This window comes from Mauremys mutica, chromosome 6 (assembly GCF_020497125.1).
Source record: "Mauremys mutica isolate MM-2020 ecotype Southern chromosome 6, ASM2049712v1, whole genome shotgun sequence".
In the NCBI taxonomy this organism is placed as follows: Eukaryota; Metazoa; Chordata; order Testudines; family Geoemydidae; genus Mauremys; species Mauremys mutica.
Genome location: NC_059077.1, coordinates 97,832,285 through 97,844,945, shown reverse-complemented (window position 1 = coordinate 97,844,945; position 12,661 = coordinate 97,832,285). Strand labels below are relative to the sequence as shown.

At 42.3% G+C, this 12,661-nt stretch overlaps 1 protein-coding gene across 2 annotated transcripts in view; it reads left to right on the top strand.

Moving 5' to 3' along the window:
* The first annotated feature begins 1,308 nt into the window (after positions 1–1,308).
* The window catches only part of LOC123372520 (transducin-like enhancer protein 1), a 99,320-nt gene continuing 87,967 nt past the window's right edge, over positions 1,309–12,661 (top strand). For both annotated transcript variants that reach the window (XM_045020665.1, XM_045020663.1), the window contains exons 1-4: positions 1,309–2,043; positions 3,033–3,133; positions 5,190–5,253; positions 5,359–5,403. In XM_045020665.1, the coding sequence (XP_044876600.1) occupies positions 2,020–2,043; positions 3,033–3,133; positions 5,190–5,253; positions 5,359–5,403 (234 nt within the window). In that variant the 5' untranslated portion in view covers positions 1,309–2,019. The remainder of the gene's footprint in view (positions 2,044–3,032; positions 3,134–5,189; positions 5,254–5,358; positions 5,404–12,661) is intronic.

Here is a 12,661-nt window from a genome sequence, read left to right as displayed (position 1 = left end):
AGCAATGACCAGCACTGAGTTCTTTTGGATAAAAACTGAGGAAAACAGAGCAGAATGAGACCTGATTTTTATTTGAGGTGATTTGGATATTGTTTTGGATGGGCTATATATCTGTATTATAACAACATAAAGAGTGTGTGTGTAATTTATATTCTTTAAATAAAATCAGAGTCTGTACATACATACTACATTAAAATAGTGGGCCACTAGTAGATGTTATGGGTAAATCCTCTTTCCCTACAAACCCCATTTTATCATGTTCATAATTTTCTGAAAAAATATCTTTTGGGCTACAGGTTTTCATGCTGGGTCTGGTCCCAGAGGTGAATTATTCTAAGAAAAATGTAATACAGATAGATATGTGCACACTAAGCTCAAAGCCTGGAGCACAACACTCCACCCCCCATCCAGTGTGTTTAACCAGGGCACTGTACGTCTGGCTCTAACTGCAGCTTGTCCTGCTCTATGGTAGGATGCAGTATTTATCTCGCCGTGTTACTTTCACAGATTGAGACTAGAGAAAGGGGGGAGGGCAAAATGGAGGAATAAACCAGATCCCAGCAATAGACGCCTCCCTTCATTCCCTTTCCCTCCTCCTCCTTTTTCTCTGCCCCCCCGCCCACGTTACTTTGATTGACAGTTCAGCCTCTCTCCTCTCCTTCCCACCGACCTTCCCGTTCTCCCTGCCGCTCTGAGCGTTCCACGGCCTCCTATTGGTCCACTCGGAAGAGTCCTGCAGCTCCGCCAGGAGAGCTGGAGAGACCAGAGGCTTGTCCCATTGGGCAGTCGAGAGGAGTACATCAGCACCCCACGTTGGCGCATGAGCAGGCGATTGGCCAGGGATCCCCTCCTCCCCTCGAGTGGGCGGGGCCGGGTGGCTGGTTAGCTAGAGGAGTGTGAAACCGCGTGTTAATGTAACCGGCGCGGGCGGATACATTGTGTCCTGTATCCTGAGAGCCTGCTGCTGCTGCCGCCGCGGCGCTGCGCTCCTCGGCCCATACCCCGCGAAGTTTGCATACTGCGCACTATCACCCATGGAGGGGCAGCTGTAATTGGGGGGCTGTTTTTTTTCCCCGGCCGCCATTATCTGGATGTGTCACCCCGGGGTGCTGGAAAGAACTTTGTCCCGGCCGTGAGCGGGGCGAGGCGAGGCGCCGGCCCGGGAGAGCCCAGGATGCTGCTGCGCGCGGCGCTTGCGGGGCGCTGATGAGAGTCGCTGCTCCCCGATGCGCGCCCGGCCGGAGGAGGTTGTAGTGGCGCTGGGGCGCGGAGGCGCTTCCCTTTGATTAGTCCCGCCGGGGGGGGGGCGTGGGTGGCCTGGGACCAGGGGTGGGTGTTGGTGCCTCTCTTTGCAACGGCCCGAGGGGTCTCCGCGGTTCGTGGTTCCCCTTCCCCGTGGTGCATGTGCCGCTGGAGCCGGGCCCCGCTACTTTGCGACCGGCCCCTTCGCCAACGCCCGGGAGCAGCGCGGCGCCCGCCGGAGACTTTCTCTTGCGCCCCCATCTGCTGAGTGTCCCGCCGGTGCCAGCGCACCCGCGCCCCGGCCTGGATTTCCCCTGCGGGCAGGAGCTGTGGGGAGAGGAGTCGCCTGCGCTCGGAGTTTCCGGTCTTACAATTGCACAAGTTACGAGCCTGCGAAAGGGGATTATTTACTCTGCAGCTAGAAGCAGCGGCCAGAGGAGGAGGAGGAGGCGGTCGGGCAGCGAGGGGAGCGGCCACCCCCCGCCTTGCACCGCCCCCGCCCCGCGGAGCCGCGTGGCCTGGGGACCGGCTGGGGCCGACGCGCCCAAGGAGCCGACACCTGCCGGTGACTTTTCCGAAAGCGGCGGGGGCGCGTTGCTGGCCGAGCCCCCAGCCCAACAACAACAACAACAAAGGAGAAGGCGGCGGGAGGAGGATGCCGCGGCCGGGCCGCTGAGCAGCGGCGTCTGCCCGCGGGGGCTGCTCGGGGCTCGGGATCTAAAGTTGGGGACTGAGTCGAGAATTGAGCTGCAAAGGAGCAAAGCGGCGGCCAGAGCCATGTTCCCCCAGAGCCGGCATCCCGTAAGTAACCCCCGGGCCGGGCTGCCCTCTCGGCGCCCCCTCCCTGCAGGAGCCCCATGGCAGAGGCGATCCCCGCTGCCCTTTGCCCTGCGTGAGTGAGTGAGTGGCCCCTGCCCGGCTGCCTGGAGGGCTCCACTCTTCAGCCCTCGCTGTCCTGCGGGCCCCAGGGCTTCCTGCCCCAAGAGCGACAGACCCGCACCAGGGCACGGGGCAACTTCTTGGTTTTCCTGCCCCCACTCGGGCGGGGGGGCTCCCCGCGTGTCCCTTTCCCGGAACACAGACCCTGCCTGTGTATGGAGGGCACTGCGGGAGGGGCTCCTTCTCCCCCCCTTTGTTTTAATGTGTAACTTATTTGCATATAAATGACAATGGCGGGGCCGGGACGCTCCTTCGCCTCGCCGCCAGGTTGGCTCCTTCCCCCTTCTTTAGTTGCAGCCAAATAAACTGGCTCGAGCAGAGACAGGATGTGTGCGCCCCCCCCCCCTCCCCGGCATGTGATTTTACCGCAGGGAGGAGTTAGCACCGACTAGTTTTCCTGGGATGGTGGTGACAAGTGTAAAGGGGGGGCGGGGGGAGTCCTGCTGCCCATCCCTGTGCAGTTATATCCCATGGTGGAGTAAAAACCACCTTACTTACTGATTGATTGAGAGGGGTGGTGGGTAATAGTGACGGGGATGGGGGGTTGAGTTGGGTCCCCAAGTCTCTTCCCCCTTTCCTTAGCGGTCTCCTATTGTACCCTGTGCTGGAATTAAGCTTCCTCTCTTTCCTGGGGTGCGATGTTCATGAGCGTGGGACCCATTGCTGTTGGAAGTGCCCCAGTTGGAGTGTAGGGTGGCATGTTGCTGGGGAACGGTCCCTAAGAAGTTAGCTGTGCAGACAGTGGAATAAGTAGGTTATCTTTCATGCCTGTCCTATGGCCTTGCTAACTGTTTTTTATTTAAACATTTTTCCTTTCTTGTGCCTGCTCTTTCCTCTGCTGGCCTTTCTAGACACCGCACCAGGCTGCAGGTCAGCCTTTTAAATTCACTATTCCAGAGTCTCTGGATCGGATCAAAGAGGAGTTTCAGTTCCTCCAAGCTCAGTATCACAGGTGGGTGCAGCATGCTCTGTTCATAACCAATTCTTCCTGTACCTTAGGCCTCATGTACTGCATTTGAGGATTCAAGCTGGTGCACAACGTGTTGTTCAGTGGGGTGTGTTTCTTTTTTCTTGTCTCCACTTTCGCTGGTGGGAGAAGCTGTTCTTTATATCAGCGTCCAGATGGTGGCGTGGAGAGTCACCATTAAACCCTGTCATTCACTCCTCCTTTTCTTTCCTTGCCATTGTTTTCATAGCCTGTTTTGCTGCTGTTCAGATGAACTTTTTTTCTGTGTGTTTTTAGAGCTTCACAATAACTGTCAATATTTGTTCTTGGGGAATTTTGTAACTGGCTGTGTTCAGAACAGCAGGTCAGTGGGTGCCTTTGTCCTCATGTTCCTGCATTCCAGTACCAAGGCACTGTTGAAATAAGCTTTTAATAAGAGTTAGAAGTTCAGTAGGAAGCAGTGGAGTCTAGTGGTGAAAATGGGAGTGACAGAGTTTGGGATCAGTAGGTTCTAAGCCCAGCTTGGTCACCTAATGTTCTATTTGTGACCATCTGTAAAGTATTCAGGGTGGGAATACTTGCATCCGAAGAAGTGGGTATTCACCCAGGAAAGCTCATGCTGCAAAACGTCTGTTAGTCTATAAGGTGCCACAGGATTCTTTGCTGCTTCTACAGAACCAGACTAACACGGCTACCCCTCTGATACTTGACAGGGTGGGAGTGTGAAATTTAACTCTTTGGTAGGATCCTTAAGTGAAAAACCCTCATAAGGTATTCTGAGAGACTCTCCACCCTAACTCCCTAGCAGAAAATGTTATGGTTAGTTCTTATGTAGTGTATGTCTGCACTTTTTTGTTTACAATGTTAATGCAAAAATGTAAACATGAAAATAAGCAGTATTTAAAGAGCAAATAAGGATTTTTAAAAAGCATACAAGTATTTTAGTGTGCTACCACAGATAAGTGAATTTCATTGCTTTGGTAGATTTGAGTTATGGTTGCTATGCCATCCTTGAAGCTGGCAACTGTGTTGCTAGTTCTTGTGCTTATTGCTGAGGTCTCTGCAGATATCAAGGGTGTATTTTCCCATCATTGCATAGACAGTACTTTTGGCATTAACAGGGAATGTGTCCCTTGGTGTGTAGCTGTATCCTATGGCTGAGCAGAGATTAATAGAAGGCTCTGTGTACAAATTTTCTTCTTTTTGACGTTTGGATTCGGCCTTCGTGATTATGTGTATATAGTGTTTACCTATACAGATAAAACCCAACTTATCAAGGCCTCTGGGGCCTATTTTTATAGGTCTTATATTTAAAAATTGCAAAACTTAAACTGTATACTGTTACATATAAAAAAGGTGAGCATGCACACCAGCCACTTTGATTGCTTACTATTTTCGTTAATTAAAAAAAAGTCAGTTACCAGTCCATATTACAAAGAAATGGTATTTAATATTTTATTTTAATTGGAGATATTGGCGTAGTAAGGGTATAGGTTATTTGAAACTACAGCTGCTTCACTTTTTTTGTTCTCATAAGTATATAAAAAGAAAAGGCATATCAAATTTTAAATAATGCTCAAAGGCTATACATCTTCAAGAATTTGGCAAGCTAGCGAAGTACAAAATCAGGAGACTTTTTGGAGTAAAGGTTTAGAACTGAAACGCAGGTGAGTCTTCTGCTGTGGTTATGCTTTTGAACTCTAGTACACTAATTCCTAGTCACCTAGAAAGATCTTTTTACTTCTCATTTAAACTGTAGTAATTCAGGCAGTACCATAGTCTGGGGGTTGTGACAATTTTTGGTAATCACTCTAAGCATAGCTTTTTTTATATTAAAGCCTTATTTAGTATGTATTTAAAATGAGTCTGATCTGATTTGATGGATGCTGTGTACTCCTTTATATTCATATTCTGTTTTTCTGTTATGATACCAGGCTAAAGTTTGTTATTTATAATGAAGGGGAAAGACTAATAAGCTATCAAAGTGCAAATAGGGCAGGTAGATGTCAAAACAAGTGTCATAACATTTACATTAAAGTGTCTGTCTGTTTTATTTTTGTAGCCTTAAATTGGAATGTGAGAAACTGGCAAGTGAAAAGACAGAAATGCAGAGGCACTATGTGATGGTAAGTATAAAATATTTGTTTTTCCCTTTTGTTTATTACAGCAAATATCTTTTAATACTTTACTATTGTATGCTGGTTTTAAATTGTACTTTCCTTTATTTGCAGTATTATGAAATGTCCTATGGATTAAACATTGAAATGCATAAACAGGTAAGATGTTCATCTAAGTTCATAACTACTAAATATATAGTCCAACTTTATAATGTGTTTAGGGTACTAAAATGCAGCTTTTGGATTTATATTTGAATTAGTGCAGTATGTCAGAAAGAGTGGATTGATTCATAGTTGTGACTAGTAAACATTGTTCCCCTACCTAATATAAAATGATGGGACAAATAAGGTCTGCAGAACAGAATGGTTGTGTTGGTGCTGGTTCTGAAAGATGTCGATAAATATATAGGAAATGGCTTGCCTCTAAACAAAGACACTTGAGTTAAATGGTTTATAAGGAAAGAGATTTCTTTGAGGAAATTCCTAGTTAGTACAGCCCTAGATCTGTCTAATCAGTTTCTTATGCATCTGCAGCATATGTTGATAGTTGCTGAAAACCTGGCAATTTCAAAATATGAAAAGATTAGTGACTTGGAAAATTCTTATGACTGAGTTTGCAAGTTCCCATAAAATTCACACTTATGGCCACTATAATGGTGAATAAAAAAGAGGTATTGAACTGGAACAAGGCACTAAGGACCTCATAAGAGAAGAAAAGCTAAATGATTGCTCAGCCTGGAGGACCCTCAATTGAGTACTCATTGTCTGCCAAAGAAAGCATTAATGGCAGGGTGTAAGTATTCTGTAGATATGCTGACATTCACTTTTTCATCAAGATGCTGGTACAATAAGTCTTTCAGAAATCGATGGCCTCTTAAAAAAATTATCATTAGATGAAGTTGCACAGTTGGACACATTTCAAAGTGCAACAATACAATTCTTTCTTGATGTATATGTGCTATTTCATCTAAAACTCTTGTTTCATTAAATTAAAGAGCACGGCTGACCGGCTAGGGCACAGCAAAGAAATTGATTAGTTCAGGTTTCAGATCTTCAGTATATTCAAAGACTTTCATTAAGCTAGTATATTTCAGAGCTGAATTCTGTTTTTGTAACTCTGAACTCTTCGATATTTTTTTCTTAAAATTTATCATGCCCTGAAAAATATCAAATTTGGTAATGTGGAGTTAGATGTGTAGCTTTACATGCTCCGTTGGAGATGTTTAAATTCGAAGTATTGACTAATACAGAATACATTGACTAATACATTTGTTTAAATTCGAAGTATTGACTAATACAGAAATATGACAACTTTGTTTTGAGGTAACAGTGAATTTTGTAGGGAGACGATTTGGGCTACCATTTGTGACACTCAGATTAGATATAGAGCTGTTTTTTTTTTTTTTTTTGCAACATTGTCAGCTTTTACTTCAGGCAACTGTTTTGGGTTCAGCTGGAAAAACTCTATGCTTCAAATAACTTAATGGTGACAAAGTTATGATAAAATTAATATCTAAATGCAAACCTCTTCTGGTATAAGTATTACAAGAACTTTTGATCCTATTATAAGTCTATGTAACTGTCCTGTAGATGGGTTTAAAATAATAGAACAGTTGATGAGAACATAACATTTTTAGTGCATTTATACACTAAATGCAACTTTTGATGTTACCCTAAAGTTAAGTCCACAAAATCAAGGCACCTCAGAACTCATATTTCCACATTGACCATAGCTTCTATGTATTGTCAGGCTTTAATGTTTATATATAAATGGTGTGTAATGTTTATTTGCTGTGGTGATATAGTGTAGAAACTTTTAAAATAAATGAAAGAATGTATTATAACCTGTGACAGTCTAGCTGGAAAAGGCAGTATGTTTTGTGTGTGCCTAATATTGTGATTTTTAATGTCTGTGTTTTGTTTAATCATAATCTAAGGGATGAAAGGATAAACTTCTGGGGAAGTGCATGACGATCCAAAAAATGAAAGCTGACAAGAAAATAAGCGGCTTTAGTGTTAGTGGGTTCTCATGTCTTCCATATAACATCTTCCACTTGAGTGCAGAGTCTTTTAAAACCTCAAATTCAGACCTAAACTACAGAGGTGCAAAATAGCACTGTTACAATTCAGTATAAGTTGTCTAGAAGGATGTTTTTCAATTTAAAATTTCAAATACTATGAAGGCATTTGGTAGATAATAATCATAATTCTTATTAAAACTGGTGACGTCTAGTCCCTAGGGTGTAGCCAGCCTCAAATTGATGCTTTTTGCTGGCTGATCACCAGCATGGCCTAAGTGCTCATTATGTTGTAGAGAGGGCCTTTGGAGCTCTCATTACGTTTGACAGGAATTCTCTCTAGGGGGAAACTGGGCATTAGCTAGACTCCTGACAGGCTGAAATTATTCCTGCTTTATGGCTTATAACCAAATGCTAGCAAGGCATCATCAGGGGACACAAGAAATTGTCATTTCTGACAACATCTTTGTTACAGAAAAATGCAGTGATGGGGAAACTTTCCACTGAACAAGCTTTAATGTTCTGAAGGCCTGTCTCCTGTGTAGATGTTACCCTTGCTTTGTGTGAAGCCCTTCAGAGTTGTTGGTCTGATGAATTTTTTTTTTTAATACAACTTCAGTGGCTCTTCACACAATGAAGTGCTGCACCAGTGTTAAAATAAAAGTGTCACCCAAATAAAAAGTGATGTAATTATAGCTTGCCTTCCCATGTAAAAGCTGGTTTGTTGCACGGATATTATGTGTTAATGTTGTGTAAACAGTTCCATTATCCTTTAATTCAGGAGTTTATAACAACATTCAAGCCTTTGTGAATTTATTCCAGACAATTTGTTATAAACAGCCCTTTACAAAAGGAAATATGCCATTCTAAAATGTACTGCATTAACTTAAGCATTCTTTTAGAAAGTGATGCACTCAGGTCAGGAAATGGCAAAGTTAAGGTTGCCTCCACAGCCTTAACTCTGCCCCCTGTGCATATGTATTACAGTAGTTTTTAATTACATATGCCTCTCCTACTTCCTACTTCTGCATTATTTTAACTCTGGAGCATGGACAGTGCTTAGTGAGCAAAGCGTCTGTTTAAATATATTTATCCTCACTGTTCCGTTTGTAGCTTCCTTTCTTGTTTTTGTCATGGACTAGCTTTGGTAGACTTAAATCAGACTCATTATATTGTTTAATATAGGTTTTTATGCTGTTTTACAAGTATCCACATTAAAATAAATAGAAACAAAGAAATACAAAACAAAATGTAATAAACCAAAACAAAAAAAACCTTATAGAATTGTTCTCAACTAGTGTTTGGATGTGTGTAGTAGCGGAGATGATGTTCAGGATATATTGACTTGCATGTAGATTTTATACTCATTAGGACATTACATTCTAACGACTGGGGAGCATTCTATAGGTTTTTAAATATTAACTTTAGTTCTCAGTCCTTTCCTACTGTGACTTCCATGGCCAGCAATGGATGCACTGCAGCTGCTGGCGCCGAGGCATACTGTCTGTCGGGTGTTAATAGCCATATTATACTCGAAGGGCTGCTGTCATCGGGTATTAGAGCAATGTCTCTTTATTTTCATCAGCAATGTCTGTCATCTTCTAGAATAAGTCAGGAGATAAAGCTTCCTGTGTGTTTAATGTCCAAATTATTTAGGTGTAAGATTAGCTTTTGTTCAGTGGCAGGCAGCCAAAGAGAGAGCCATCACTGTTGAATCCACTGACAAAGTTATATAAACTTCTACAGTGTGTGGTGAGTTTCTGCTGTCCTAAAATTGACAGGTGGGTGTCTGAGTCTTTGGGTGGATAGTTGTGATCTTTGACCTGCCTTCAGGCAAATGTCTTTCCACTTTCTTTGGCTTATTGCCTTTCTTGCAAAATAATAAAACTCTTAACTGCATATATACTAACCAGTAGTACAAGAGTTAAATGTCCTCTTAGTTAAGTCTGTCATGTGAAATCACTTTAAACAATTTTCAAGACCCAAGTCTTTTACTATCACAATCTCCAGGAGCGGTTAAATAGTGGAGTATTAAGAGGCTTACTTGGCTCTCTGCAGCTCTTTAATAGGATGGTGGTATTGTTGAAAGGGATTTAAAGATAAATTAATTTTTTGCCTTTTTTCTTAATTGCATTTTAATTATTGGAGTCAATTTTATGAATTTTTCCTAAAGATTTTGATGCTGTGTAATGACAACATTAAGTGGCTTTGTTAACTTTTGGAAACTTAAGATACATAGAATCTGTGTCTTAAAGGAAACATAAAGATAGGATCATAATGACTTTCTTCCCCTCTCAAAATGTCATATGTACTTTACAAGTGTGATTAATATATAAAAGAACCATCAGCATTTCTAAATGAGTGTAGTCATCTCACTTTATACCCAATCTGAGCTCTGGGTACTAGAAAGCTGAGAGGATTGGTAATGAGACAGAACATTTCACCTCTTGATCATTGGCTTGCCCAGGTCAATGATGTAGTTACTACTATCTGTCAGTTATTCAGTGGACTATGCTAAACGAGCTGGTAGTCTTCACCCATTTCTAAGTAGGTAGCTTGCCACTTTGTCAGACACCATTACTGCAGTCCTTTTAACTAGTCTCAGCAGTTGGGCCAAATTTAAACACAAGTTAAACAAATGGGTACTTTATTATTATTCTTTAAATTATTTTAGCACCAAGGAACCGTGGACCAGGCCCCATGGCACTTGGCGTTGTACAAACACGGAACAAACAGATGGTCCCTGTCTCAGAGAGGTTATGGTTTAAATAGACAACTAGGGTGACCAGACGTCCCGATTTTATCAGGACTGTCCCGATATTTGCTTGTTTGTCCCGCGTCCCGACCGATGTTAGGGATTTCAGTTTTGACATCTGGTCACCCTATAGACAACACAGGCACAACCTGGGGGAATTGGAATAACAGAGTTAACAATGTGATGGTGGTAAGCTTTCCATGGTGCTTGTCTCCCTTATCAGCAGTGCATTTGGAAGCAGTATTTTGAGTCATCAGTTTCCTTGCAAACTTAAGTCAACTGGTGTTAATAACTAAATTGTAAAACAAAATTCTCATGAGGGATATGCCTGTGTTATATCCTGGAATGTGGCCTGTACTTTTCTGGTAGGTGTTTCAAAACAAAACATATTTGGCAAAGTAGTAATTAAGCTGCTAAAGATAGTGAGCAGCAAACTGAGTTTCTTCCCAACTGATGTTTTTGTTCCTCTTGCAGCTTTTTGATGTCTTGGATAAACAGTCGGTCAAAGTAACTTACAAGTAAGGTGACCAGTCAGTGTATTGACAAGAATAGACACAAAAGAAAACTGCATTAGGAGGCAAGCCATTGGGATTTGCAGTAAATATATTACAGAACACAAGTGAATTGCCGATACTGCTTGTTTAGCAGTTTGCAAGGGCAATGCAAGTATGGATTTTTGAATTAGAAGGGAAGGACTGTTCTTTCTCTGTGCCGGAACATCTAGTTGATGGCTGAGGAGAAAATTGATTTAGAGAACAAAATGCTGCTGCCTCTATTTGTGCCATTTGAAAAGCTTCTATGGATTAGTGAGTGAAAACAAAAAGGTAGCTTTCAGTTTAGGAGAAGGGGAACAGAATGGGTCTGTTTGTTTAGCTGCATCTTGATCAGGTATTAAGCACATGAGATGGGGGGAAACACAGCTATTGTGAGGTCAAGATAAGGAAAGGGCATCTATAACTGAAGCTTTGGGTTTTACACAATCTGCTTAAGTCTGCCTAGTTCTAAAATTGTTTTAGAAGTGCTTATCTTCTGATAAACCCAATCGTTGTACTCTTCCCTGTAGTAGATCCAGTTAAGGTTTTATTTTTAGCTTAATTAAAAGAAATGATGGAAACAAGTTAGCTCGGGTAGCTCTGTAAAATAGAATATCGAAGATTTCACGTATTCATCGTGTAGTAAACTGTTTTCAGTACTGCCGCTCTTGCTCGTGGAGTCTTATGTCTGCAGTAGCTTACAACAACATTCACATGCATGACCTATTGGTATCGGTGTAGAAACATGTCCAGTGGATTTTAATAGCTTCAAAATCAATGCTAAATCTCTTTCAGTTTAACTCTTGTTAAAGGAACAGGGCCAATGTAAACATTTCACTTAACTTCTTTCTTGGAACTGTTAATAATGCCCTAAAATCTTTATTTCTTTAAATTTAATTGGTCATTAAATTTGCAACACCACTTGGTAATATATTGTCATTCTGATGTGTAAATGTATAAAAGTTGCATAATTATTGTACCTTTCAGTAAAGACTTCCTGTGTATTATTTTTATACTTTGATGTACTAGGGGATGGCTATGCCAGTTTCTGTGGTATGAATGTGAATTTTTCCATGTTACACTAACTCCAAGCAGCTCCTTCTCTTGATCCTCAAATCTGATGACTTTGTGTCTGAGTCATTCCATTGAAGTCCAAATTGCACCAACATTCTAATCTTTTATTTGGATTTTGGTAGCACCCAAAGGGCCTCGATCGAGATCCAAAACCTATTGTTCTAGGTACTATAAAAGTGCGCATTGGCCTAAAGAGTTCACTATCTAACTTGAAAAACCCTGGGGCCTCCCCAGCTGTGCAATACGTCTGGGTTTTTTATTGCTACTTCCTGATACAGGAAAGTTCTATATGATAGAAACTTCAGAGGGCATTCTTGCACATTGGTACATGTGTGGGTATGAGTATGTAGACTGGTATAAAGGGCCAAGTCTACTTGTCAAGACAAACACCTGTCAGGGATGGTCTAGATAATACTTAATCCTGCCATGAGTGCAGGGGGGCTAGACTAGATGACTCTCGAGGTCCCTTCCCATCCTATGATAAGCATAGAGTAGACATGAAAGAGTTACTAAAGGTGACAGGATATTTAGAACTGGCTACAATCAGTATAAAAATGGGTAAGATTTAAAATAGTTACAAGATGTCCAAGGGGGAGAAGTTAGATGAGAATAAAATGCCAGTTCTTGGTCCTTTGTGTTCCTGTAAAGGAAGAGTCTTAATGTAGAGGCCCAGCATCAACAGGAATCAGATCCTGCATAGAAAGTAGAGATTCTGCCTGCAGCACCAGCATCTAGCTGAAGGAGATATTGTATCCCTTTGTCCTGGGGGAACCATTTATGTGGTTGATATTCTTCATGCTTTAAGTTGGATGCATGTTGGATGGCTTTGGAGGTGCTCTTGTTCCTAGGAGGGGACAGTGACAACTAGGTGGAATTGGGACTTCAAGAAGAGAATTGGGTGTAAACAGTTGACCAGAGGTAAAGCTTAGTTTTACATTTATTCAGTTATGAGGCCTCAGACAGTTTCATTGTGTATTCGAGGCTAGATATTGAAACAAAACAGTGGAACTGAAAGGCTAGTTATGGGCCTCTGTGAA